Source organism: Netta rufina (assembly GCF_964035555.1).
Source record: "Netta rufina genome assembly, chromosome: 5".
In the NCBI taxonomy this organism is placed as follows: Eukaryota; Metazoa; Chordata; class Aves; order Anseriformes; family Anatidae; genus Netta; species Netta rufina.
In genome coordinates this window covers 6,768,472-6,794,957 of record NC_140128.1, presented here as the reverse complement: position 1 = coordinate 6,794,957, position 26,486 = coordinate 6,768,472, and the positions used below count along the sequence as shown (strand labels likewise).

The window sequence follows — 26,486 nt, the reverse complement described above, 5'->3', positions numbered from 1 at the left end:
GAGGTGCATGTGCTCAGCATATACTATACATAAGACTAGCTCATACTCCTCTTTTTTGAATCTTAGAGCCCTTCTCCACACCGAAGGGACTTGCTGAATGATATTTGTGGCCTCCCAAACGTTGTTCTCACTGAGCTCGTTACGATATTTCTCAACGAAGTGAAATGCATATCTCCGGGCACGTTGTGTGATCCCAGGCACAGCGTGACAGCGTCACTAATGTGCATCCACAATTAAATACAATTCCTGGAGATTTCTTTTTTTTTTTTTTTCATGTGATGGTGCCAAGAGATTGCACGGTCTTTGTGATGTTGAGAGCTGAAATAATTACACCGCACCCTTTGTGCTGTTTGTTCGTGGTAAGTCAGATCCCCTGCGTTGGGCTGAGCAGGGGGGCAGCGCCTCCCAGTTCAACCTGGTGTCTGTAATGTACTCAGTACCACGTCTCCGTGCTGTGTTTTCATCTCTTGAGTACCGAGGTTAAATCAGGGGGTTTATTTTTATTTTTTTTGGCCAAGAGCAGTTGCATGCATGTGTTACCTTTTGTTACGGATTCTTGGGTGTCTCTTTCCATGGAGTCTCAGCCATGCCTGGAGAATGAAGGTGGTCAGCCCAGTGGATTACAGGAAAAAAGCTGTGCTCGGGAGCCTAGGGAGAGAAAGGGAGAGTGTCTCCTTCCAGAGCTTGGAGCTTGCCCCTGGTGCTACCCAAGTACCTCTTCCCATCGCTTTTACACCCAGCCTCGCTGGTGTACGACCGTGTGAGTTCTGAGTTCTCATTCAGCCTTTGCTCACCAGCTCTTACTCCCTGCGAAACCGAGTAACTTCTGGAGTGTTTTTGTGTTCTTAAAATTACTGCAGACCTTCAAGAGCAGACTGCTGGCCAGTTCCTGAAAGTCAGCCTCTGGCATGGGCTGTTCCAAACCAGAGGCTCCCAAAGGCACGTGGAAATGCTGGCTGGTGGCTGGGAAGGAGGACAGACAGCCCTGAGAAAGCGGATCCTGTCCGATCCCAGCAGCCGCCCATCCCTGCCTTGCTGCTCTCGCAGCTGTTTGCAGCTGTGCAAAGCAGGACCCGAATGCTGTCAGGTCAGGAGGATGAGTATTTATTCATGAAGTAGTTGAATTGACAGCTTGGATCAGCTCGTGCTTTTTCCTTGCCTGCTGTGCAAAACCTGACTTGGATGACAAGAAAATTGAGCTTTCCTAGCAGACCACCACTGATCACACACAGGGAGACGCAGTTAGGATGCGTCCTGGCTCGTACTGAAGCGCAGGCTCCCTTTTTAATCCACTGCTGTTCCCTAACATTATTTTTTCATCATGGGGATAAATGTGTAGTATTCGTTTTTAGCTTCCAGCTAAGCTTGGTGTTGACAACAAGCCATCATATTTCATAGCAGCGCAGCCTCGTTGTAATATCAGAAAGCTGAGATTGTGTGATTGATGCTACCACGTTATGTGATACGCCGCGTCCTGTTGTCAAAATTTATTTGTGTTATTGTCGACGTGTTAATATGGCCAGACGACTTTCTAAATAATTGCTGCAATAAAAGAAGCTTTTGGATAAGGAACGGGGTGGCTGGCGGTTTGCAGAAAGGACGTGTGACTGAGGCTTATTTATCACTTCCAAATTGCTATTCCTCAGACAACAAGGCTTTGGTTCGTGCAGGTAATGGGGATTGGCTGAGATCTTTGATTGCAATTCGGGATGCATCCCTTGTCCTTTATGAAGAAGCAGTCAGTGAGGAGCGAAACGAATTCTCTTCCTTTATTTAAGATTCAAATCATCTTTAGTAAAACTATGGGAAAGAAATTAATGCGGAAGTTAAGAAAGCAAACCCGTAGACTGTAACCAGAATTTGCAATCAGCTTTCTGCCCTCACTTGCAGGTAAAGCATCTGCTCTTTGAGGTAGCCTCTTTGGCATGGTGGAAAGTAGATTTTCTCCTTGCCTAGCTTTTGGCCAGTGAAGCTCGAATTCTGTGTGAGCTGGATGTATCTGAGCTTAAATGGATAATTGAAATCCTAATTAACAGCCCTTTTTTCTGCCCGTGCGAGAGTCACGACGCTCCTCTCATTTTCTCCGTATGTTCAGTATCCCATTTTACCAGTTTGTACTGTCTGGATGTCTGTGTTGCTCACAGTGTTAGTTCTCCTTAATGGTGATTCATCCATCAAGTCACCAGGTCACCGTAACAGCGTCCTGACTGATGAAGGAACGGAGCTGCGATGTTGTGCCTGTGCTTCCACGTTTTTCTAGCAGGCAGGCCAGTAGGTCTTGACAGTGAAGAGTGTGTGGTTCAGAAAGCACCCAGAGCTGGCGTCCATCTGCCTGAGGGAATTTGGTTCAGCTCTCCTGTGCAATGAGTCGCCTGCTGGTAAGGTTGTGGGAAGAAATTTTCACCTTATGCCTTTGATCTGATCTGGCGCCAAGCCTCAGATGTTCAGGATTTCTCTCCGATAGCATCACGGAGTAGATCTAAACATTGGTGTTTTGACACCTGAGAAATGTGTTAATAAGAGTTTTTTAAAAAAAAAAAAAAAAAAAAGGCTGTGTGACCTGGCAGCTTTAGTGCTTTCTTCTTCTGTGCCTTTTTTTTTTATGTGAGCCTCTTGAGTCCCTACCTCATCTCTTAGTCACTTGAATTAACTTGTTTCAATAGCCACACTAATGTTGAGCAGTTTAGTGGGGAAAAAAAAATCTTAAATATTCCCCAGCCTTTGTGTTTTGACAGATGAGATGTAGTAGTAATGCTCCTAAAATCCCGGGTAGCCTGACAGCTTGAAAACCGAGGTGTTCACTTGGGCTTACATGAATGCAAAGCACTTGCACGTGTTTGCACAAAGGAAAAGCCTGTCCGAGCAGTGCATCATCTTTCTCTTTTTGTTAGAAGCGACCGTGCCCGTCTCAAAAGATTAACTGAGCAGTTGGAAAGGAACTGGGGCCTGGTTTGGTTAGAGGCTTTTGCTGGAAATAGCTTCCGGACGTTTTTAGAGCAACAAAATCTCAGGAAATTTTAGCAAAAAGGGCAGCAGTCAAAAAAAAAAAAAAAAAAAAAAAAAAGAAAAAAAAAAGGCATTGTGGCTGTACCCAAAGTGGGTCACAGAGCCAGACTCTTTCTCGGTTTAGTTCTGAATTAAATTAGAAAGATGGATTTAAGCAGGGGAGCCGAGGGGGAGGCATTTTCAGTTGCTTACCTGCGAGACCCCCTTCTGCCCTTCTGCGCGCTGTGGTGTGGCTGAGCGCCTTCGGACACGGACATATCCGCCCTGGGCAGCAAAGACAGCCAACCAAACCAAGGGCTTGCAGGGGAGAAAGCATATTTTGTTGGGCTTTTTAATTTTTCAGAGATAATTGCGACGTTATTTTCAATCGTGAACCCTCCCAGTTTCTGTATTTTATTTCTTTTAGAGCTTTAGATGAGGAGGTCCATCCACCACGTTGGACAGCGCCGTGCAGGCACCATCTGGAAGTGGCAGCATCTTTCCTTTCTAATAAAGCCCTTTGTTCCAGGCAGTGGATCTGATTTTTGAGAAACCAGCTGCTCACTTTGGTACCCATTAACTATTTGTTGATTTTACAATTAAAAGCGACTTGAGCTATTACTCAGAAGCGAATGATGACTCTAGTGGTGCTGCTGCTTTTTCTCTACGAGCGTTAGGACTCCTGCCAGTGTGCTCATTTCACAGGGAAGCTGCCGTTGCCTAATTACTTGACAGAACATGCCAATGCTTTCATCTGCGGGAGGAGAACCAACGTTTTAATACCACACCACCGATGAAAGCTGGCATTTTTTGCGTTCAGGCAGTCGGTGCGAGCCGGTGGTTAACAGCAGAGCTGCAGCCTGCGAGTGCAGCTCCTGGTTCATCCCCGTGGCCTTTGGGTTTGCCACATTTGGTGCCCGTGCTCTTCTCTTGATGTCAGCAAACTCCTGTGAATAACTCGCAGCTGGACCCCTCGGAGTAGCCACGCCACGCCAAACAGCCTTTGCAGGGATTTCCAAGGCGGGGGAGAAGATGAAGGAGCCCACATATTGCTATAAACTCGAGCTGTTGCCTCTTTTGTGCAGCAAAGAGAATAAGTTCCAGGAAATAAAGGCTAATGAGCTGTGCACAGCACACTCAGAGTCACAGAAAACTGAAGTAATTGTAAAATATTTGCGTAGCGCTTCCTCATGTGAGCCAAGTCCTCATCTATTATAGAGCAGGCAAGGAGCTTAACACGAATAACCTAATTGATATGTATAGTTAGTTAAGATTTAATTGTTAAGAATTTATATTGTGCTGGATGCTGCATGGCCACCGCAGGTTGTTTTGGTGGCCAGAAGTTAGTCACGGCCTGACTCGGCCTGGGAAACCTGCTGGCAGCTCCCTGGAAAGCAAAATTGTGCTTCTCAGTAATGGTCGCCCTTCGCTTGAGGGAAGGCCCTGGCTATGTTTGTTTGAGGGGGGGGAAAGGAAAATAAATGAAGGAAGGAGTTAGGTAGGAATTGAAAAGGGAAAGGAAGAGAGGACCTGACACCTTAAGCAGCAGCTCTCTGGGCTGTTACTTGCTCTCAGGGCTTTCAAGCCAGCTCAGGAAAATATTTTTTCTTTTTTTTTTTTTTTTCCCTAATCTAAGAAAAAAAAATAAAAACATACAGCTCTACGTGGGCTCTCTCTTAGCAAGAGCTTATGTTTGTAGTCTCATTCATTCATGTAAAGAGGATTTCCCTCCGAAGAAGCATGTGTCACGCTTTGGCTCAGGGTTTGGCTATTAGCTCATTCATCGCAGTGGTCTTCTGCGTCTGCTGATGGCACCTCATTGCCTTCTAGGGCCAAGCAATAGATTTGGCTTCGTTGGATTCAGCAATTGCACTGTATTCCAGGCTGGATAAATGCTGGTTATTTACTACAACCCTTGCACACAGAATAATGTCTGAGGCTTGGCTGTTACCCTGTTGCATTTTTTTTTAAAGATGTTGTTTACTGTCCTTCAACTATTGAGTGATCTTTACAGACACTTAGCTCAGAGTGACCAGAACTTCTTCTAACCCCCAAATCAATAGGATGCCATCGATCTGCCAGCGCTGTGACTTCGTACCTTCAAAGCACGACCGGCAGAGCAGTGCTGAAGCACGCAGCGGGAATGCTGCAGAGCATTTGCCTCTTTATCCTTGCTTACCTTCAGGCCACAGGCGGTGGAAGGAGCTTGGGAGTAGCAGGAGACACGGTGGGAACCTCTGTCCTTGGGCTGGTCCTGTAGTTGGGGCACCTCCAGGACTGAAAGATGGTGAGAATCTTAAGGGAAGATTCCTGAAGGAAGCTTAGCTGCTCTACGTTACGAAGTTTCAATTGCAAAGCTCTGAAATTAAAGAAGTAAGTTAAAGTGGAGCAGTTTTAGGGCGTTTGGGTCGCAGGCCGTGTGACGCCACGAAAGGGGCCTTTTGCAGTAGCTGATTTGCAACTTCTTGGTCTCATTTTCGGAGTTCTGATGACATTGTTCAGGGATACGTAATTTAAAAGAAAAATCGAAGGTTAATCTTGAAAATATACTCATAAAGTATACTTCTGAAAACAGCAGTTCAAATGAAAATTGATTTTGCAGCTAGTTTCCAGTGATAGCTTGGAGTTTGGGTGAGAGGCCGTGTTGTGACTGCCTAGGTACAGCCACACGATGCTCAGTTTCAGGCCAGTGCTTCTGCTACACACGTGGATCAAGTACAACCAGTGCTGTGATGGTCAACACTTCTTGGATTTCGTTTTCTTCTACCAAACAGCCTTTGATCTGTAACGTGGAGCGAGCCAAGCGCTTCTGCTCCTCGGCTTGCTGATCCGCGGGGCGAGCAGCCTGCGGAGGGGCACAAAGCTCACCCAACAGTGGCAGCAACTCGAGGCGATCCTGCAGCTCTCCTTAGGGCCAGGACTCTGCGTCTGCACACCGGTGTTGGGGGGTCTCTGCTTGGACTTCTGCTGCTGGGGGGAGGGCCCCACTCTGCTCAGGGCTTCAGAAGTGGCGTGCAGAAGATGCTCGTGAAGGTGCGTCTGGGTTGGTGAGCAGAAAGCCTCCTGGCTCCAGGGAATGCTCACAATTACCCAACCAGCCTGTCAAAATACATCCTAGTGTATAATTTGCTGCGCGGTTCAACCTTTTGAAAGCGTTGTCGCTCTTTTTCAAAGTTCTGGAGATGATGATGTGTGGTTTTGTTACAAGAATAACGCACGAGGCTTTTAGCAGCGGTTCTTTCAGTACCTTCAGGCTTCTCTCCTGTTTGATTTCTGAGGCAGGGTTCAACTCTAAGCTTTGGTAAAGGAGTATATGGTTAAGAAAAGGCCTTTTTGTTGCATGCAATGAGAGCTGTGCTGTCTTTGACTTGTAGCTAGTGGTGAAAAGCTGTGCCGAGTCCACATTTCCCCTACTTTGCTCCCCAAGAATTGAAACAGTCCAGTTTCCTACATTGCTCACGAAATCATTCATTACGCTGCTGGCGTGCGTGTAAACCTCCCTGAACAGGTGCGTGTTCTTCCCAAAAGCCTGGACAAACGTGTATTTACAAACAAACAGGCAGTGTGCTGATGGTGATGTGTCTTGCCTCCGATCCTGCTGTCGCCCTGTCCCCGCTGCCTGCCGCAGAGGGGACGCGTTTCGCCCCCCGGCAAGGCTGGCACTTGCTGCGAGTGGCAGCCGGCTGTCAGCTCCTGCGGCGAGGCTGATGACAGCCGTGAGGCGTGTGCAGGCTGGGCTCTGCTCTCCCAAACACCAGTGAGCAATGCTGGGTGCAGGACAAGTGTATTCTGCTTCCGAGTCCGTGGGTGAAAGGCTGCCTTGGATGTGAGGCTCCGCGGCCGGTGGGTTGCCCGTAGTGCCCCAAAGAAAGTCTGGGTGTGAAGGGGGGGTGCACAAATCTGCCTGAAAGAAGAAATTGTGGAGTGAGCAAAAAAAAAAAGACGTACCTGCTCCTGTCCTCAGAGGAGCTTCGCTGCTGGGGTCCTGCAGGCTTGCCCCGTGCTGGCCAGCCCTGAACAGAAGGTGTGAGATGTCCTACAGGGACCCTTCCTGGACCTGAATGAAAATGAAACCTGGGGGTGGTGGGGAGCAGGAGGAGTGCTGGGAGTTGTTCCCACGGCTCAGGGATTGCAGCAATGGTGCAACAGCTTGCCAGAGAGAAGAGAGCATCGCAGCTCTGCTCCTGTTCTTCTGCAGAGATCATGCCCCGGGAGAGAATGGTCTTCCTGGGACCTCTGTCCAGAGAAGGGCAATTACTTGTTTTGTAGGCAGCGACAAGCTTCTCGTGTGATCTAGGGGGAACTAACATAACTTTTCCTGTTTATAGATCTTTGGATTCTCGTGGCGTAAGGCAAACAGGAGCTTGGTTTCCAGTGTCAGCAGCACAGGTGCAATTTTCTCTCTTCACATGCTGATTTTTATAGGTATGGCAAATGGACTGGCATTTTCCTTGGCTACTGCTTTTACCGGGGGATGTTCACTTACCAAGTACTTGTCTCCCGGGAAATAATTTACACTGTATGAAGAGCAATGTGCAGCTTGGATGTCTGAGGAGCAGAAGATAGATAACAACGGAGACTTCTTTTTCCAGATAAAATTAATACATCATTAATTTTATGTATGCATCACCGTCAACTTCTAGACAGGCACAGAATTGCTTTTCCAATTGCTGTCCCTTTTACCTTAGCAAAACAGGGGTGAAGGAGGGAGCTGATCTTTCTCGTGATCATCTCCACGCTTTTCTTTGGCCCCTGTTGCCCCTTTAGATACAAGGGGGCTCGGTCCCTAATCAGTGACAGCTGTTGTAATGAGGTTAGTGCTAAATGGGCTTTGGCACTGTTGGAGGGGGTGTTCGGTCAGTGGCCTGAAATCTAAACGAGAAGGAGCTGACCCTGGGGCATGGCACCAGCTGCTGGGCGTGTAAGCCGTGGCTCAGTGCACAGTATTTGGTAAGGGTACGTCGTTGTGGATACCATCCTACCAATTCTCAAGAACAGAATCTATACTTCGGTTTAAGCTCCATGGGAAGATAATTTTGGCTTTGGAGTACTGCACCCAGTTGCTGCCAAGATACCGAATTCGTGATAGAAGTTTGGGAAAGAGACCGATAGCATCTTTTTGTAAAGGTAGCAGCAAGTAAAATCTGTAGCAGTGGAAAGCCAGTGCTTTATCTTAGTTGTAGAATATGAATAATTCTTCAAACCTCTGTTTACTCAAGGGCTTTAGTTCATTAATGGGCATAAACAGGAAAATTGCCTTCCTTTTTCAGCACAGCCTTCTGGTCCGGAGGTGGAACAAGGTGGTTTGGGACGCAACAGATCCGGTAATGGCAGCTTCATCAGCTGAGCTACTTCAAAGGAGTTTAAGCTGCAGCTTGCCTCGGGCCTGGTTTTTCCAAGCACAGCATCTAGTTCTCAATTTCAAACATCTGTTGGAACCGACTCGAGTTCAGCCAAATGTGTGGCGTCTTATTTCCTGCCTTCCATAACAGGCTGTCTGACCACAACGAGGAAGGAAAAGCCACCAGAGCTCAGGCTAAGCTACTCCAGCCCTCAAGCTCTCGGGTCCCATGAGGGCACATCAGCAGCCAACAATCTGCTTCTGGGTTCTGCACTCACTCTTGCATTTTGGTGAAGGAAAGATTAAAAAAAAAAAGTGCCTAGCTTCCCCACAGCCTATACAGCCCTCAATACAGGGATAAAGAGGAATATCTGTGAATATTTATCTATTTATTCATTGCATTTGCAGAGTGGGAATGCCAAGCTGAGCACGTTAAGTACCTTCAAGCACGTTCCTGTTGCACCCAGGCGCCTGAAGGGGCTTGTCCAGCCAACTGCTTTGGCCTGCATGCACAGATCACCAGCAGCGTGGCACAAGGGCAGCCCAAGGAAGGAGCACACCTTTAAATAGGTGCAGTGTGACCCATTTTCCTCTCTCATGCCGCGTGGTGCTCAGCTGCCGGCTCCCGTTTGCACGGGCTAATCCCCTCCGCTGCTTGTGGCTCTGCTGCCAGGGCCTGTCGGTGGCTGGAACTGCTGCCCAGCCCGTTTCATAACCCTGTGTTTCAGGGGCTGTCCCTGCTCCCTCTTCCATGCCATTGCACTGGAGTTATTCATATGTGTGCGGAGGAGGTTGGTGCCCTCTGTCTATATCCAGATGTGCTGCAGTCAGAGGGCAGGGACTTCATCTCTTTTGTGCCTTCGCTCAGCTGTGTAAGTGGGCATAGCCGGGGGCAGAAGCGAGAGCCAATACTGGTTTTTGATCTATTATCTTGGCTGGGGGAGGAGGGAGGATAAAGAACTGACATTTTACTCTTGATTGCATCTTAATCTTTAAATTAGCGAGAATTTGAGATTTCCCAAGCTGTGGTTTTAGAAGAACTGTAATCATTTTAAGAAGACAAAGCCTAGGAACGTTGTGGTGTTGAATGGAGAACAAACTGGTGTTTGAAGCGATGCGTTGTACATCTGCACAGATCAGAAAAGGAATTCAATTTGCTAATTTTGTTTTGGATCTTACTCCCCTTTCCTCATGCTCACCCGTGTTTTGTTCCCTTTCTTTTGTGTCCGTAATTGCATGCGTTATTGGAACTGGCAAGCCGAGCACCTCCAGATGCATCCTGCAGGAACCCAGCCAGTGCTGACTCGATTCCCGCATGGGATGGCTTGCCAAGCCAGTGACGCTTGGTGGTCAAAACCCATCCCCTTTCCACTGCGTTCTAAACCCGCCTTCTCACGGAATATTTTGACAGGATGATAACCTCAGAAGTTGTCCCAGGCTGAAGAAGGTGCCTCTCAGTAGCTTTTTAAAGCTACCGTTTACAAGTAGCATTTTGAAATAGTCCTGTCTAGAAAGCTAGCCCTATCCTTCTGTCAGGTGAAACACCTTGAGGGATTTATAACCTATCGCTTGGAACCTTTCACTGTCTTTTTCAGTTTTCTCTGGATGTTTGTCGTTTTGAATAAAAAAGAAGCAACTGCTTTGAGTAAACAATGTGCTTTGTGCTGATTTCTTGCAGCCACATAGCAGTAACTTTTCCTTTTGCAGAACTGCATGCTCATTTTGCTTATTATTTTACAGGTATCAGGCAACAGCGTATCTACATTGCTTCTTCATCAGAATCTTTTCCGAACTGGAGATCTATACTATCACCAACACGGCCTTCCACAGAAACTAAGACTTCCTCAGTAGCTGATATTTCTATGGGGCAGACTTTGGAGAACGCAAACTTGCTTCAGATGATAAAAACAACCCTGACGGGCACACGGACCAGAACTTTGGATCAAAGTCACCTGTCACCCACCCTCTATCAAGGCAGTGGGAACAGTGCATCCCAGGAGCCCGCTGAAGTTTCTGCTGAGTCGTCTCTGAGGTCGTCATCTCAAGATGCAGATGAAACAGCTGGTGAATCAGGTTTGCCTCAACTCAGTATGTTTGCCACATTGTCCACTACACCATCAATGACACATTTGAGTACAGCTGGGCCATTTCAGCTAATGCCATTAGAAACACCCTCCATTTCAAAAGAAAGCACATCAGGACCAGGCATGCTTGCTGCTGTTCCATCACCATCATTTTCTTCATTGGCAATACAGTCACTTCATACCATTAACTTTTCTAAATCAGCTGTACTGGCCTTCAAAGTTCCTTTGTCTGCAGAGCCCGAAAGTTCCTTCAGCACAGATTCAACCAGCTCTCAGGTTAGTGAAAGCAGAAATAGTCTTTTAAGCATGGTCACTGATGGAAATTCTAGTACGGTGAATCAAAGAAAGGGTCCTGAGTTGTTTATGGGTACCATGTCTTTCAGTTTCTCTGGATTGTCAACAGTACATTTTACAAAAACAGTGGAAAAAGAGTTTCCTTCAGAAAGGACCTCTTTTTTTATCTGTATACTCAGATACTCCTGTGTCAAAAATACTCTATCAGTCTTACGTGCCAGTAACTTCCAGAAGTGTGTCATGGTTTCCAAATGAAAGTATGCATAATGCATCTCCTACCGGAGTAAGACCTAATAACGAGCCACTTAATTCGCTGTTGATTGACAGAAATAGTGATATCACCCCTCTGTCCTCACCAGTTTTTCAGAATAAAGCAGAGGTTCTTGCATCGTTCTTCCATCCTGTGGGTACTCCACAAACAATGCCCCGAATGAGTCACCTTCAGTCTTCCAGAGCACTGACTAATTGCACTACAGGCTCTGCCAGTGCACCTTTTGTGTCCTCAGCTTCCCAGAGCCTGGCTGAGGTCTCCAGCTCAACAGAGAGCATTTTTTCCCGTTTGTTGCCAAAATCACTTATTCCTGATGCAAAGCACGCTCATGATGCAGTGCTGCCAGGATGAGTATTTAGAAGTGAGACAGCTTTCCTTTTTAGAAATGCAACACGCTCCTCTTCAATAAGCACAAGGTCTCCCTTGCTAACTGAGACAAATGAGACCTTTGCTAGGTTAGCACACACAAACAGTCCAAGCACGGCAGCAGCCCGTGAGGGTAGTTTACAACTCCCTCGCTCAGTGGTGGCTCTCAGTCAGACCTTTGCAGAAGACCTCACTAATGGAGCTTATGAATCAAATGGCACGCTGTTGCCAGCTGCTTCTGCACGTGCTCTCCCAAATTCTGATGGCTCTCCCTCAACGAGAACAGGTCAACAGGTTCTCACAAGAGGGGTGACGGCAAAACTGTCTGCAAACTTTAATGCTAATATTGTTCTGCCTTATGGATCTCAGCTTTCCAAAGTTTCTCCAGATAGCCAAATTGGTAAATTTTTCAAAGGATCAAAGACAGCGGGCCCTGTTTTGGACACAGAAATGATTAGCCCTGGTCTAGCTGCAGTGTCATTAATTACTGCCATTAGAGGCCTTTCGAAAACTGAACCTGCTCTGAGGAATACATCTGCTACTACTGTCTCTGTGACTGCACACCTGCCACCTGCTAATGCAGAAAATCCAGGCATACCTGCACATGAAGACAGAAGCGTGAGAGTACCCACTGTTGTAACCCCACATACAGAATATTCACCACCAAGAGCTTCAGATCAGTCTGATTTTACCTCTGGTCAGGCTCCACATCCAGTTGCTGTGAAGCAGCTCACCTCCGTTGTGCCTTCTGTGCCATCATTTGTTTCCACGACAACAAGGAGAGGCAGCCAGAGCTCATCTTTTTCTGGGATTTCAAGTGCAACCTCTGAGAGTAATTTAGATCCCATCAACGCTCCCGAACTCGCAGCTTCAGCTTCGACATGGACCAAGCCAGTGTTGTTGTCCTCAGATGGCATTAACGTTTCAGTCAAACCGGCAGTAAGAGAAGTTCCTCCAAGCACTTCTCCATTGGAAACGGAGTTCTCGTGAACTGCATGCAGTTGTTTCAGGCCTGCAAAAGGAAATGAGTACAAATAAGCAACCGCTTTCCTCTGCCCCTGCAGCAACACACACACACACGCAATGTCTAGTCAAAGCGGTTCAAATTTACCCTTCTCTGGAGCAAAAATGAGCAGTGGTTCAGAATTTGATAGAGATGTGTTTGCACTGAAAACATCCTCTGTCCAGTATTCACCCCTTGCTACCACTCTGCCACTACCCCCCACCTTGCAGAAAAAGCATGGAAACATAGCTGAAAACGTTATTAATTTGTTCACCCCTGGGGACAACGCTACCCGTGCACAGGATGAAGCACTGCTCCAGTCACACATGCCTTGTGTTAATGATACAGGTGTTGTCCCCAGCTCTCTAGAATCACAAACAACCAGTGCTGGAAAGATCACTGTGCTCACAAAACCCTTGAGCACAACACCAGTGCTGGCTTTTCACCTCATTGACAACCCGACTCTTTTGGCCAGCTACGAAATCGGTGCTGCCTACGGCGCGCTGCCAGGCAAGGCTGCTCTTCCTGTAACTAAGCCTTTTAGCTCAGCTCTCTTACAGAGTTTTGTTACAGAAGAAGACATCAGTTCTGGAAGCTTGCCAGAATTTCTTGATAACCAATTAGAGTCCTCTGGTTATTTGGTTGTGGCTGGTAACATTCCAGCTACATTTAGCCTGGAGGAGTGGGACACAAATGCTCCAAGGCATAGTCTAGTTCCTTTTAGCATATCTAATAAAGCTACCGAGGGCATGCCATTGCAACCCCCTCCCATCAGTCCTCTGCAGTCAGTCATCATAACTTCTGTCCATCCATCACCAACACAACTAACTGCTGCTTTTTTGTCAACAACCAACTTTACCCATTCTGTCATTACAGTGTTATCTGGAGTGTCTTCTGGTGCACTACCTACAGTAGGAACTTCAGAAGCAAAACCACTAACGAGAAAATCATCTCCAGCTTCACCAGTGCCAGCTTCTTCCTTCTTTTCGCTCGGCACTGCCAACACACCTTTGCCATCTGTGATGGCTTTAAACACTCCAGTACTGACACTAACAAAAAACAACACTGCCACAAAACTGACCTCAGTCCTGAGCTCGGTAGGAATACATGCAGATCTTCCTTTTGCTACAGGAAACACAGCTGCATCACCTGTGGACATGACAGCTATGTTTATAACCCCTAAAAGTAGCACTGCCATGGCTTCCACGCTCGCACCCACAGCACACATACCACGACAGATAAAAACAACAGCCACTGACAGCCAGAAATTCCCAAGCTCAGAAATCACCAAAACGTCAACCCCGTATCCACTGACAATTACAGCAGCTTTGACATCTATTACAGCATCAGCGAAAGCCACTAGGCTTCCCCCTACTCGAACGGAAAACACTTCTGCTCCTCCAGAAACAACAGCAGCAGTGGCTTTCGCTAACATGACAGCAGCTCCTCCCCTGGATTGCCGCCTCTCCTGGAACCTTATGGTTAAAACAGGTACGTGGGGCCGCTGAGTTTGCTGAAGGGTCTCTGTTTTGTGCCTAATTGTACCGTTGAATACCAAGTTATTTTCAAACAGATCTTTAAAGTTGTGCAATTCAAAATGGGAGGATTTTGAGCTGTCTGTGTGAACAGCACGACTTCTTATGGCTCTAAGAGTGTTTTTCACAGACAGCTCCTCCTTAATTTTAACAGCTCTAGACTAAGGGGTTCTGGAGAGGTTGCCCAGTCTTCCTATGCACTCCTTCTGGTGGCATCAGAAGATGCTTGTCTTGAAGATCTGAACAAAGAAGAGTCATAAAAGAGTTTATGAAGCTGTATAAACCTGAATGAGACTGAAGGACAATGAAATAAGCAGCTTTTTGATGTAACGTGGTTTTAGTAGCCGATAAATACCTGTATCAGTATGACAGTAGATGCAACCTTTTTTTTTTTTAAGACAGAAGTAGCATGTACACAATATAGGATTGAAAATACATCAGCGCAGCTGTAAAACTCTGCAAATAATAAAAGTTAGTGAAACTGTTAATAAACAAAGCGTACAAATAGCTGTAAAGACAGTTGGCAAACTGAAAGCAGTTGTAGCAGTGAAGGACATTTCTTTGTTGAGCTCTGTGAAGCACCTGTCCCTGACAGAGGCCTGCCTGCCTAGCACCAGCTCAGTCCTCTGGGAGTGCTGCAGCAGTCTATCCACAGGCAATCAAGTGTCATCATACCTCGCTCACGTACAGAAAGGCAGCATTGCAAAGCCTTGCTGTTGCTAAAGAAATTGCAGTTGTTTGTGGAACAATGGGCCATTGTCATGAGAAGAATAGTGACCTTGGGGACGCTGCTGAGCCCCTGCAGTTCTTACTCCCATTGGAGCTGCTGCAAATCACAGATAGCTTCCTCCGTGATCTTTACCACCCCAACAGAAAAGGATTGAGAAAGCAAACAATAGGATGTTAATGTCTCAAACTAACTCGTAGCTTTTGGTGTTTTGCAGTTCTGTTTCTGAACACAAGGAGGATGATGATCAGCAGGTCCTTCAAGGAGAGTGTGACGAAAGGACTCAACCAAGCGCTGAGACAAGCTTTCAACCAAAATGTCAGCGCTCAGGTAAGCATGCCTGGCTTGCCTGTGTGATCTCACTGAAACAGCTCTCCCACCAAGAGAAATAATAAACCTTTACACTAAGAGTCAGTGGTGCTTGTGTGGGTGGCTGCAACATTACTGTAAACTGCAAGTTTGGGCGTATTTAATCCCATGGAGACTGTCTGCCTTTGTTTTACCAAGTAGTACCTGGTAACACAGTCCCTCCCGTCAGCATCTGCACCTTATTCCATCACATCCCTAATAAGTGAGTACAAAAAAAAAAATCACATGTTGCTTTTAGGCCTTCTGAATCTGAATGATTTGGCTGTGTCAAAGACAAGTAGCAGGTATCCTGTGGAGAGGTCAGCATTGTAAAGAAGGCGGGGGACTAGATTGTGTCAGGCATTCTGCTTTTGTCTGGTGAGTCTCTGACCTCCCCTCCTGGCTGCTTCCTCACTTGTATGTAATATATAATTATGTCCAAATTAGTTTTGACAGGTGGGTAACACCTGCTCTGGGCTCTAAAAATACAAGGACCGTTCCAAAATTTTTTTCGTTTAATTTGACGAAGTAGAAGGGAGAAGTGAAACTTTCTTCTTGATATGTTCCAGGAAACTCCTGCAAACAGCAGTTTCTTCCTCCCCAGCAGTGTAGGAAGGACTCTGGTTTGCAGTCAGGCAAGTGCTGCTGTGCTTAGCAAGATCAATGGCAAGAGCAGGGCTAGTTAGTGGGATGTCACTGCTGTCAGTCCACTCCCACTGAAAATGCAGTGCCTGACAAGTCCAATTCCACAGGGATGAAAATCCTGCACAAGGAGAGACTACGTTTTGTTGAAAATAAATGAGGGAGATACGTTTGTCACTTTCCAGCAACGTTGCATGAAGCTCTGCTGCTGAATGTTAGAGCTGGCTGAAGCTGGTTGCTGGGGTACTTTTTGTAAAACACGCTTCTGCTTTTGTTAGGCTGAGCCTGAGGCTGTTACATGAGGTGCACTTACCAATAAGGGGGAAAAAAAAATTACTTTTTGCTCACAATAGAGGCCATCAGGTTGACTTTTGTCCCCATGCCCTGTGGCTGCAAGTTTTGGTTAATGTTACAGAGTTTAGGAATTGTACATTCCTGGGTCTCAAAAGCAGCAATAAAAAACTGTCAGATCTGTTCTCTCACTTTCTGCTAAACCTGACAGAGCCTGCATTTTTCTAATAGAGGAACCCTGGCTGTAACTCAGTTTGGAGGACAAGTTCCGAGGCTTAAACTCTTTGAAAAATAGAGGTTTTCTATGTGGAGTGAAAATCACCTCGTGTTTTGGCTCACAGTGTGTTTGTTCTTGTGGTCTGTCATTTCTACTCATCAGTGGTAGCTTAGCCATCTGGGGCACTACAGGAAAATCAGCATAGGGGAGTCAGGTGAGACTGAAGAATCAAATATGGGAAACTTTTGGTCTTTCAAACCTAGAACCCCAAACCTGTAATGACAGAAACGTGGACATATTTAGTGAACTTCAGGAATGAAATAGAAGCTGGGTGTTCTCTGAATTCTCTGTATTTTTATACTCAGAAGTAAAAAACATTCTTTTATCTGTACGTGAATGAAGCCTCAGCCTAAATTGGAGATCTGTGAGTTGCCGTGGTAAGCTCCTTGACCAGCTCTGTATGGCACTGATCCTTTAGATGCATGCAAAAAGCCTGCGAGGGAGCTTTATTTGGAATGAGAGGTCCCATCATACAGCGGTTGAATTGCAAACAAAATCAAAACAAAAATCATTTCCCTGTGTGTTTTAGGTTGAGATCCTGGAGCAATCGAACAACGTGACGGTTGGTTACTACGTTACGCGGGGGAGGCTGGTTTTTATACCAGCTGCTGTAATTGAAAGGCTCATTGCCTACGGGATCAGCAACGCCACGGCAGACGTGAAGCAGCACGTGCTGCATCTTCAGTCCATTGCAACCCTGGCCGCGCCATGGAAGCCGCTCCCTGCGTACCACTTCCAGCTGAAGACAGGTGAGTGAGAGCCTGCCGAGGCTCAGCGTTGTGTGTTTGGCTGGCGGTTCAGTGCAGAAGGGTGATGCTTGTCCTCCCTCTGCTGTCCTGACCCCCTCAGCTTTCCAGCACAACACCACAGCGAGAAGCAGCAGGACAAACTGTGCCTTGGTTTCACCTGCACCATGTCTGTGCTCCCAGTGCCCGCAGGACTGCCAGCAGAGGAGGATGAATGCTGCCTTTCTTTCCTTGCCTTGGCCCTGTAAAACAACATATTCAGTGCAAAGAGACTTCTTGCACGTTCTTATGTATTTATGTGCACATATTTATAGCAGTTACATTAAGCATATTTTTCCTAGCACAAACAGAACAAGAAACAATATTATAATTGATTGTGTCTTGTAAGAGCGAGCGACTTGTGAGATTTAAGAGCATAACACATTTCAGAATGACCTTCACTTACTGCCTGGGTTTGAATGAACCTGTACACAGTGGACTGGTCTTAGCATCTTACGTATCCATACAGAAACAATCTCCACTTGTTTGTGGAGAGTATCTGCTTTAATAATGCAACTTAATGATTAAGTTTCTCTTTAATTAGGGCTAGTTTAGAATGGTCTTACACGGCACTGTTCTCACGTGCTTAATCTGCAAACTGGTTGTTTTGCTGTCAGACATCACAGGGGTTATGCATCTAAGAATATTTTGTCTACACACAAATGCTTTGTTCCTTTTCCAGAGCTGCAGTTTGTGGGTCAAACAGACAATATCCAGTCATGCAAATTTGTTCAGACAATGGAGCAACGGTTACAGAGAGCATTTCAGGATGCTGAAAGAAAGGTTTGGAACACCAGCAACAACCTAACAGTTCAGGTACACTTTGCAAGTGCCTGTTGCTAAAGTCTCTGGGTTATTCTTTGTTATGTGTGTGCTTGTACTTCAACAAAATGTCTTGGATAGCCACCATGGAAATAAGTTTTTGTTTTCATCTGAAATAAGATCATTTTGTTTATTACAGGAAAATTTATAAATGCATGATTTATAGAAAATTATAACTGTTATTTTTGTGAATTTGAATTTTACTTTTTATACATTCTTATCCTTTTAAGAAATAAAGGTTAAGCATTTAAGTGAAATTTAAATAAAAATGAATTGTTAGATATTCTTCCAACTTCGTATTTTCAGTGAATATGCAGGCACCTTTTCTGCCTGTTGCTGTTCTCTAGTAGCTCTGTGTTTGCTGAAGTAGGAATTAAAGTACCACAAACTGTTTTACACAGTAGTGTTGAGTGAGCTGTGTCTGGTCAATCATTCAAGTTAACATCTCCCTGGTTTGTTGTTTGCTCTTTTTACTTTTATTTTTTAAATTTTTACTGAGCTGAACCGTGACTTCACATTGTTCCTTTACCTCTGTTTCAGATTTTGAATACCTCCAATGTCTCCCAAGCTGTCACTCTGTTTTATGTGGTGAGAAATCAAAGCACAACTTTAAATGGCACCACTTCCAGCAACCTTCTTAATCAGCTGTCAGCTGAGCTAGTGGGTTTCTATCTAACCTACCCACCTCTCACCATTGCAGAATGTAAGTATGTGCTTCTCAACACACACCTCTAAGATTAGCCACCACCAGGCTTTTGCAGGCACTATAAGCTTTGTCATGAAGCTCACAGACTGTATATTTTTTCCTGACTAATTCTTTTTTTTTAACTTTGCTTTTTTTAAAAAAAATAAGAAGAAAGAGGGGAATTTGGAATATTTCTTTTGCTTTGGTTCAATGTCTACTTCAGCTGTTAGAGACACTGTCAGATAATTTAAAAACAGCACATGTGTGCTGCTATTAATATATATTCATAAAAAGCCAGTGATGACTTCCAGACAAAGTAAAATGTAGTTTTATATGAAACAAAACTTAATCTTCCTACTTCGCTGTTTCACAGGGCCTCGGTATAGCACGTAAAGTTGATCTTCAGCCTAGCTCTTTACTATTTGAAAGACCAAGCCCCCAGTACTTGGTCCAGTAACATAACTTGTTAGCATGCTTTGAATGCCAGCATGTTTGGGTAGTGGGTGAGTTCTGCCTACATAGCTCCTTTTGGAAAGTCATCTGTGCATTTGCTGAGCTTCATACCCAGTTTCCAGTGTGGTCTTAGCACTTGAGTTTCAATGATTCACTTGCATTTCCACTCTTATGAAGAGTCAGAGGTACAGAAAGCTAAAGGAAGTCGTACGTCTGGGTAGCCTGGATGGTATATATGCTCACTGACACGTTGTGTGCTCATTTCTTTAAAAAGAATAAAGAGATTAGAAATTTCATTATGGTGATTTCTGTTTAATTTGTTTGCGATATTCAGGCTGTGAAATTAAACTTGCTGTGGTGACAGGTTATCCATTCACTGGAAGAGATCAGTGTTCAAGGGAAGTGAGAAGAGACAGAGATGTGATGGGTACATTTGTTCGTGGCGATGGACCCAGGTTAAGTGAGGGCAGGTTTCAGCTGATCTCACAGTGTGTAAACCTTCAGGAGATACTTGTTAAATTTGATGTACTGTGCTCAAATACCAGTAAAGATCTGGTAGCCATCAAATTCACTGATAAGGCTATATCATTAACAGAGTAGTTTGTCATTTTTAATTTCACAAGCATTGAAATAATTGAGCGTATGAGGATAGAGCCAAACATGCCTTCAGGATCAGAACACTGAGCTGAGCGGATTTGTAGCTTCAAGTAAAATTAGCAAAATGCTTGTTCATTTTCTGATTCTAAGAACCAGAACCAGACTGATTCTAAGAACTCAGAACCAGACTGCAGAAAAGTGAGCACTGGGGAAAGTACAAGTTGCCAGTATGACCAGTATGTCTTATTTACAAGCAGCCCAGCTGCAGAGTAATCATCTCGTGTAGTTCTTCATTAGGTACTCGCCCAATGAGCAGTCCTCTGTCTGGGGGGTATGTGATTCCTCTCCAGTGCAAGGAGGGCAGAAATCACAGCTAACTCTGGTAGTTATGAAAATCCTTGAGAAAGAAGGAAGAAATATTCTTGAGACGTTACCTATCCACATCAGATGCTTGCAGACAAATGCCTGTAGGTGAAACTGCCTGGTGGTGAGTTCTTCTGCTGCACTGGTGCACTTCAGAATCAGACTTTCCATTCCAAGAAAGGGGCATCTCTGGGTTAGCCTGTGTTTTCACCAGTTCTTTCCACAAGCAAGGGGAAGTAGAAGGGAGGCTGTCGATGAATGTTGTGTGCAGGGAGCTAGGAAGGGCTGTGGACCATTCATCATGAGACAGACTCCTTCCTATTTGTAACTCGCAAGTGAGCCTGTCAGAGTGCCCTGCGTGCAGGACTTGTCCTCACAGGGCATGCAGGAGTACAAGGAGTAAGTCCTAGGAAATGTTGATGATGCCTGTGCTTGGGTTATTATTATTATTTTGTCTCCGGAATGGGCAAAAGGCTTATGGTGCTTTTTGTAAGAGCAGTATAGGCATGTGCTCAGTAGTCAGGAGCTGTAGAAGACATTGGGCACGTATGAAGAGTCTTGTGTAGTACTGCAGTTCTCTGCCGATCCCCATACACGATGAACTGACACAATAGAGCCTTTAGCGAGTGCTCCTGTGACAAGTAATGGCTTATAGCTCATTCTGGAGTTCTGGGTTTTATTCCCAGTGCAGCAGGTACACAGCAAATGCACGAAAGTATTTATGGCTTTGAGATCGATGCCATGCGTTGTGAAAATGTTTACTTTGAGAAGTGTTTTATGCTTATCCACGTGGCGGTGCAGTGGCTTCAGTTCATCAAATAAATATTGTTGTCATTTTCAGACCACACAATTTCCTCCTAGACTCTGGTGGCTCCTCCAGAGCCCTTGCAGTCTATCATGGAAATGCGCAGCTCAGGACTCCCAGTGAAATTCCTTCTGAAAAGCACTTACTGTGCATAATCAGATGTTGTACTGTGTTTACTATTTCAAACCACTTTGGAGTTTAAAAACCAAGGTAACTAAATAGCAGTGTATCAACATGGGAAGCACGTATATTTTCTGAACTAAGTACCAAATATTAATGCTTTCCACTTTGCATAAATCTATTGAAAAAACGCTGATGTGTATAATGAATTAGTAGCGTATTAAACTTTACAGCCTAATGCACTTTGGAGATTAAAAACCTCGCAAAAGGCATCAAAATTGCAAACATCAGTCTCTCACAGCTGTAAGCACATATGCTAGTAATACCTGCATGCTTTTAATGTGCCTGCACCCTCACTTCAGGGTGTTTTCACGGTTCTACCAATCTTGTTCATAATTCATGTGAAACTGAACTTAGGTTGGTGGAAGCTGGCACTTGTTTATTTTATTTAATACTATTTTATGATGAAATTGTGGTCTGACTTAAGTAGGATGAACTCACAAGAAGCATGGTGGAAAGTCCTCTTGTTTTCCACCAGCTGATTCCTCGCATGGAGAAAGCAGCAGAGATGTATGTAACACACACGCATATCATGTATCATCTTCAGTAATGGGCAACACTTAGCATTGCCTCAGAAAATGTACTAGACCGTATTTCAGCAGCAGAAGATACATATTCTGTGTGGTACAGGACCTATACTACACTCCTTGCCCTTTTCCAGACAGAAGAGAAACTGTAATCCTGAAAATGATGCCTCGAGATCTCTTCCTGGGCTGGATAGTACTGTCCTTTGTACTACAATGCTCATAGAAAAGCCGTAGTTCAAACTTAGTTATCAGTGTCTGATGAACCATATTGTTTAAGGACATGGTAGGATGTTGCAATGTTCTGAAATAATGTCAACTTTTATTTTAAAGCTTTGGAGTATCCAAACCTTGATGTCTCAGAGTCAACTAGAGACTACTGGGTGATCACAGGTACTTTTTAATCTTCCTTGCACTTGAGAGAATAATTTTTAGTGTTTAATTATATAAGCACATCTATGCAGTAATTTTATACAAAATAAATAACTGTCCACCGACCCTTTCTGTTGCATTCAGCTGCGCAAATGTATTTTAAGTTACTCTTGGACATAACTGTGAGTTGTCACCTTAAGCGCAGGAATCTCCTGCATTCAACACATGCCTCAAAATTTATGCCATTTTGGGGTTTAAGCATTTACAAGCGCAGCATTGTCTTTTCAGCGATTTAAAACACAGGGTTTTTGTGTGTTCGTTTCTGGGATTTAGATTTAAATCTGAAAACAAAAGAGGCTTGTAGATATTACACAGGAAGAAAGATGATCTGTTAAACCAAGGAAAGTTTGTTATCGTTTGTTGACTGTGTCTGGGTCCAGGAATTTTTGCATCTTTCACCTGAAGCATTAAACGTATAACTTCGTGTTTACAGGAAAAAAAAGGTGCAGGCAATGCTACTAAGTTTCAAAATCCTTGCTTTATCACAATCATGTCACTAGTATCACACTGTCGTTCAGAATCGTTTTGACTTTAGAAGTGCTGACTGGGCAAGAGGGAGGAGACCCCTTTTCCCCGACACCATCGAGTCAGTAGATACAAGAGTGTTATCATTGTGTTTAATGCTCAGGAGTGCAAAGGATAAGAAATGTGACATGAAATGGCTTGGATTCTGTAGTCTTCTTCCAATATCCAGTGTGACTTGGTGGTTTCTGTTACATCTATTCCTAATTTTGAGGTTAAAAGTAAATACATGAAGAGACTGTCATCCTCTGAAGTACGGCTCCCCCCACATGGACCCCATGAACCTGATACTCGTGCCTTCGTGCACTTACTGTAATGGAATACTGTTGGTATTACAATAGAAACAGTGTTGTTAAAAAAACAGATGTTCCCAAATGAATTTTTAAATAATATTGAGAAATCATACACATATGTGAACTAAATTAGCATGCTGTGTTTGAACTATGTAAATTCAGTGTACGTTTTATTTTACATCCATTAGCACTTACGAAATGTCTGTTCAGTGCTCTCAAACAAGTAATATTTTTTTCCAAACAGTTGTACAAAATTCTAACTGCAGGTTTCAAAACTGCTGGATAAAAAAAAAACAACAAACAAGTGTTGTTTAGTTAACAACACTTTTAGTTAACAACTGTTCCTCTGACAAGCATCAAATCAGACAGCTCTCAAACAGGTTTTCACTGACTTTTTACATGAGAGATTACAGATTAGGTGCTTTTGTAAGACCTTTTGGTAAACTAAAAGCTAAAGAATGTTTTTGGAGGATTTTATTCTCTGAAACATCCTTGGCATTACCTGAGAAGCACAGTGCAGTGACTGAAACAGAAGCACAGTATATCCCTGCTGGGAATCGTCGAGAGGGCAGAACTCTGCTGAAAGAGTTTCCAGTTATTTTCCTTCTAATCTAGCTGGTCCCTGGCAAACAGCCCTGCAAACCACGTGATACTTAACCTGTCGGTGTAAGATGTGCTGATGTTTGCTTTTCTCCATTCCCACAGTTATACAAGGGGTTGATATTGCGTTGCTGGGACTGAACAACCAGAGCTTTGCACGACTGATGGAGCAGCGCCTGGCCCCGCTGTTCATGATGTCCCATCAGCAAGGAAGACGATTTAAACGTGCCACCACCGTGGGCAGCTACACTGTGCAGGTGGTTGATGCAACATCAGTTACACCTAGACATGTTCTGGAAAGGGCTTTGTTTGGATGCATACAGCCTGAATTTGTGCGGAAAACTCGAACTGGGTTGAGGTTTCCTGTCTTTTTTCATCAACACTAAAGCAGTGAATGCAATATGCATGGCGTTACTAATGAATTCCTTTTTCTAAAGTCAGCCATGTTTAATGCCTCTCATCTTCTAAAAGCTGTCATTAGTTAATCAGTGTCAATAAATATTTTGCCTTCGGTTCCTGTGAAGATAAATACAATATACATATTTTATCAAAAAGTCTTATATTGGAAATAATGAATAGTTCTGACTTTTTGTTCTTAAGGGGTAAAAAAAGAAGTTTCCTAGCTCTTCCATCAATAAAGGCAGAACTTTTTTCTTTTTGTTGAAAAAATGTATGAAGCAGTCCTTATACATGGTTAGTCATCAAATTATATGTCCATAGATCACATTATGAAGCAGAGAGAATTTATTAATCATCTTTCCCTTATGTGGCAACATTTCCCATTCATTTATTTGAAACAACGTTATTTTGCTTTCTTACTTACTTAGCCAATTGATGTTAGTTGTAGGGGATTCAAAGAGGGTCTCTGTTCCAAAATGCATCACAAGTTACTACTTTTTCCTTTTGTTGTGTGTTATTTTTCAATAACCACTTATTATGAGATGTAAAAACAAATTACCACTTTTCTTATTTGCCCACAATTCTGTGTATTTTCCCAATGAAAGAATTTTTAAAAGAAATACATTGTTATTTATGGGAATCGTGAACCTTTTAAAATTCTCTGTGAAAATATGACATATTTTAGGCTTCAACATAATGGAGAAGAATCTCAAAAAAAAAAAAAAAAAAAGGTAGAGGTACAATTTTAAAATTCTGCTGGTGTTCTGCTGAATAAAATTGAGAAAACGTGGTTCCTTTTATTGGTAGCCTGGGATCAAAAATAATGAATGTAGCAGTAAAATGTGAGGGAATTTTTGAACTGCAATGTGCTGGTAAAGTGTAGCTTTCAACATTAGGACCGATTTTAAGAATTCCCTCTTTACAGAGGACTCTAATGCCCTTTCCTTTTTTTTACTGCATGCTTTTCCTCGTATAGGAGTATACATTAGGATCATGTTTAAGGACTTTTATGAAGGCAGTCAGTCCTCACTAATTTTAATACACTGGGATGTGGTGAGAGGAAGCTCTGCTCCTCTGAGGCTATTTGCATGGCGCTTATGCTTACACTGGGTCTGACAGACTGTGTGCACTGCCTTCAGGTAGCTTCTTGCTGGTTTTCTGATGATATGATACAACTGAAATTAATTTCTTTCTCTCTTTTTATTTTTTTTTTTGAAAGATGGTTAAAATCCAACGAATTCCAGGACCCAAGGAGCCAGCGGAACTGACGTACTATACTTTATATAATGGCAAACCTTTGCTGGGCACTGCAGCTGCCAAAATTCTGAGTACTGTTGACTCCCAGCGAATGGCCTTGACGTTAGGTTATGTGATTCAAGTTCAAGCTGATCGTAAGAGTCCTTTTGAAATTTCTCTATTTTATTTAAATAACAGTTTAATGTGTGAATTGATGTCTTTAACAATCTCTCCGCTTTTCCAAGATGTTTATCCAGGTGGAATTAAAGTTATAATTTGGGTTTCCATACTGGCTCTCCTTACTGGCTAAAAAGTGTATAAAATGGGACTTCCAGGGTCCATTATTTCAGCCATCTCTTCTGCCTAGAGGAGCAGTGATACTGAAATAATTGCATGTAATGGTGATAGGAAAAGAAGGAACCACTGTAATAAGTAATTGATGTATCATCCATAAGTATATGATTGAGTTAGAATACTTAAGTACGATATCATTTCCAGGGAGTGCACAATATTGTACCTGATTCTTGATTTGATTACGGTCTGTAATTGACTTTGACTGGACTAAAACCCCAGGTCTCCATTCCTGTCTTCATAAAGTCTGGCATTTAAATTCCAAACTAATTTGTTTTCAATTACAGTATTTCTTAGTGTTGTTTTTACTAAAATAGCTGTAGGAAATGTATAGTAGCTTTATAACTCTTCATGCAGTTTTATGATCTATGTGGGTAGTTAGATAATTATATGACAGCTGATGATGATGATCTAACTTTGTGTTTCCATGGTCTGAGAAGGCAGCCTCATTCAACTGCATGTTTTCATACAAGTTAAACATGCATAGAATATTATAAACAAAACTTACAGAAAGTGAAATTACGGCCTTGGTTAGCTGAGATTGTGAAGCCAGAGTATTTGAAATGTAGGAAGTAGAACTACCTTTATACCTTTTTAGAGAAAAAAAAATAAATCAATTTGTTTCATTTTAGACACAGTGTTTGTAGTCTGCCTTTGTATTCCCAAAGAAAATACTTTGTGTGCATTTCATTTTTACTCATTATAATTTTTGTTATAGCAGAATGAAAAGCTCTGTACCAAAATGCAGTAAGAAAAGACATCTACCCTCAGGAGCTTGTAGTCTGGTTAGACAAGACAGATGAGTAATAACAAAAAATATAGATGTTACCATTCCCTAAGTGAGGGACTGAGCTATAGCAAAATGAAAGGCTTGTTTCGAAATCCACCGACATCCTGTTGAGTAGCATGAATTGTGGATTGACTTATTCAAGGTCACATTGCAAACCAGTAACTGAACTAAAGACGCAAACTAGGACTCCAAAATGTCTGTCCTCTTAGTCATAAGGCCATTGTTTCTTCTGAGTTCTCTCCAAAGAATAGTTATGATTTTTCAAAAATTGTTTTCTGCTTATGCAACAGCAGTCTGTGATTATTGCTATGCTTATTGTTGTCTGATGAAATTCAGATTCTCTTTCCTTCCCCACAGCCCTTTCATTGCCAAACTACATGTCCAGGGTCATTAATTTAGAATTATATAAGCTCATTGAGAAGTGAACCTTGAAAGGTTACTTAATCCTGGGGTTTCGTGTGGGTTTTAGAGAGTCTCTAAGCATA

General features: G+C 43.7%; 1 protein-coding gene across 1 annotated transcript in view; it reads left to right on the top strand.

Annotated features, from left to right (window-relative positions):
* KIAA1549L (KIAA1549 like) overlaps window positions 1-26,486 on the top strand; it is a gene marked incomplete at its 5' end in the record, with an annotated part of 98,940 nt that overhangs the window by 26,103 nt on the left and 46,351 nt on the right. The window contains 9 exons of the mRNA XM_084287246.1: window positions 10,067-10,414; window positions 13,221-13,835; window positions 14,824-14,936; window positions 16,694-16,913; window positions 17,632-17,765; window positions 18,312-18,474; window positions 21,712-21,771; window positions 23,331-23,482; window positions 24,844-25,015. Coding sequence (XP_084143372.1) covers window positions 10,067-10,414; window positions 13,221-13,835; window positions 14,824-14,936; window positions 16,694-16,913; window positions 17,632-17,765; window positions 18,312-18,474; window positions 21,712-21,771; window positions 23,331-23,482; window positions 24,844-25,015 — 1,977 coding nt within the window. The remainder of the gene's footprint in view (window positions 1-10,066; window positions 10,415-13,220; window positions 13,836-14,823; window positions 14,937-16,693; window positions 16,914-17,631; window positions 17,766-18,311; window positions 18,475-21,711; window positions 21,772-23,330; window positions 23,483-24,843; window positions 25,016-26,486) is intronic.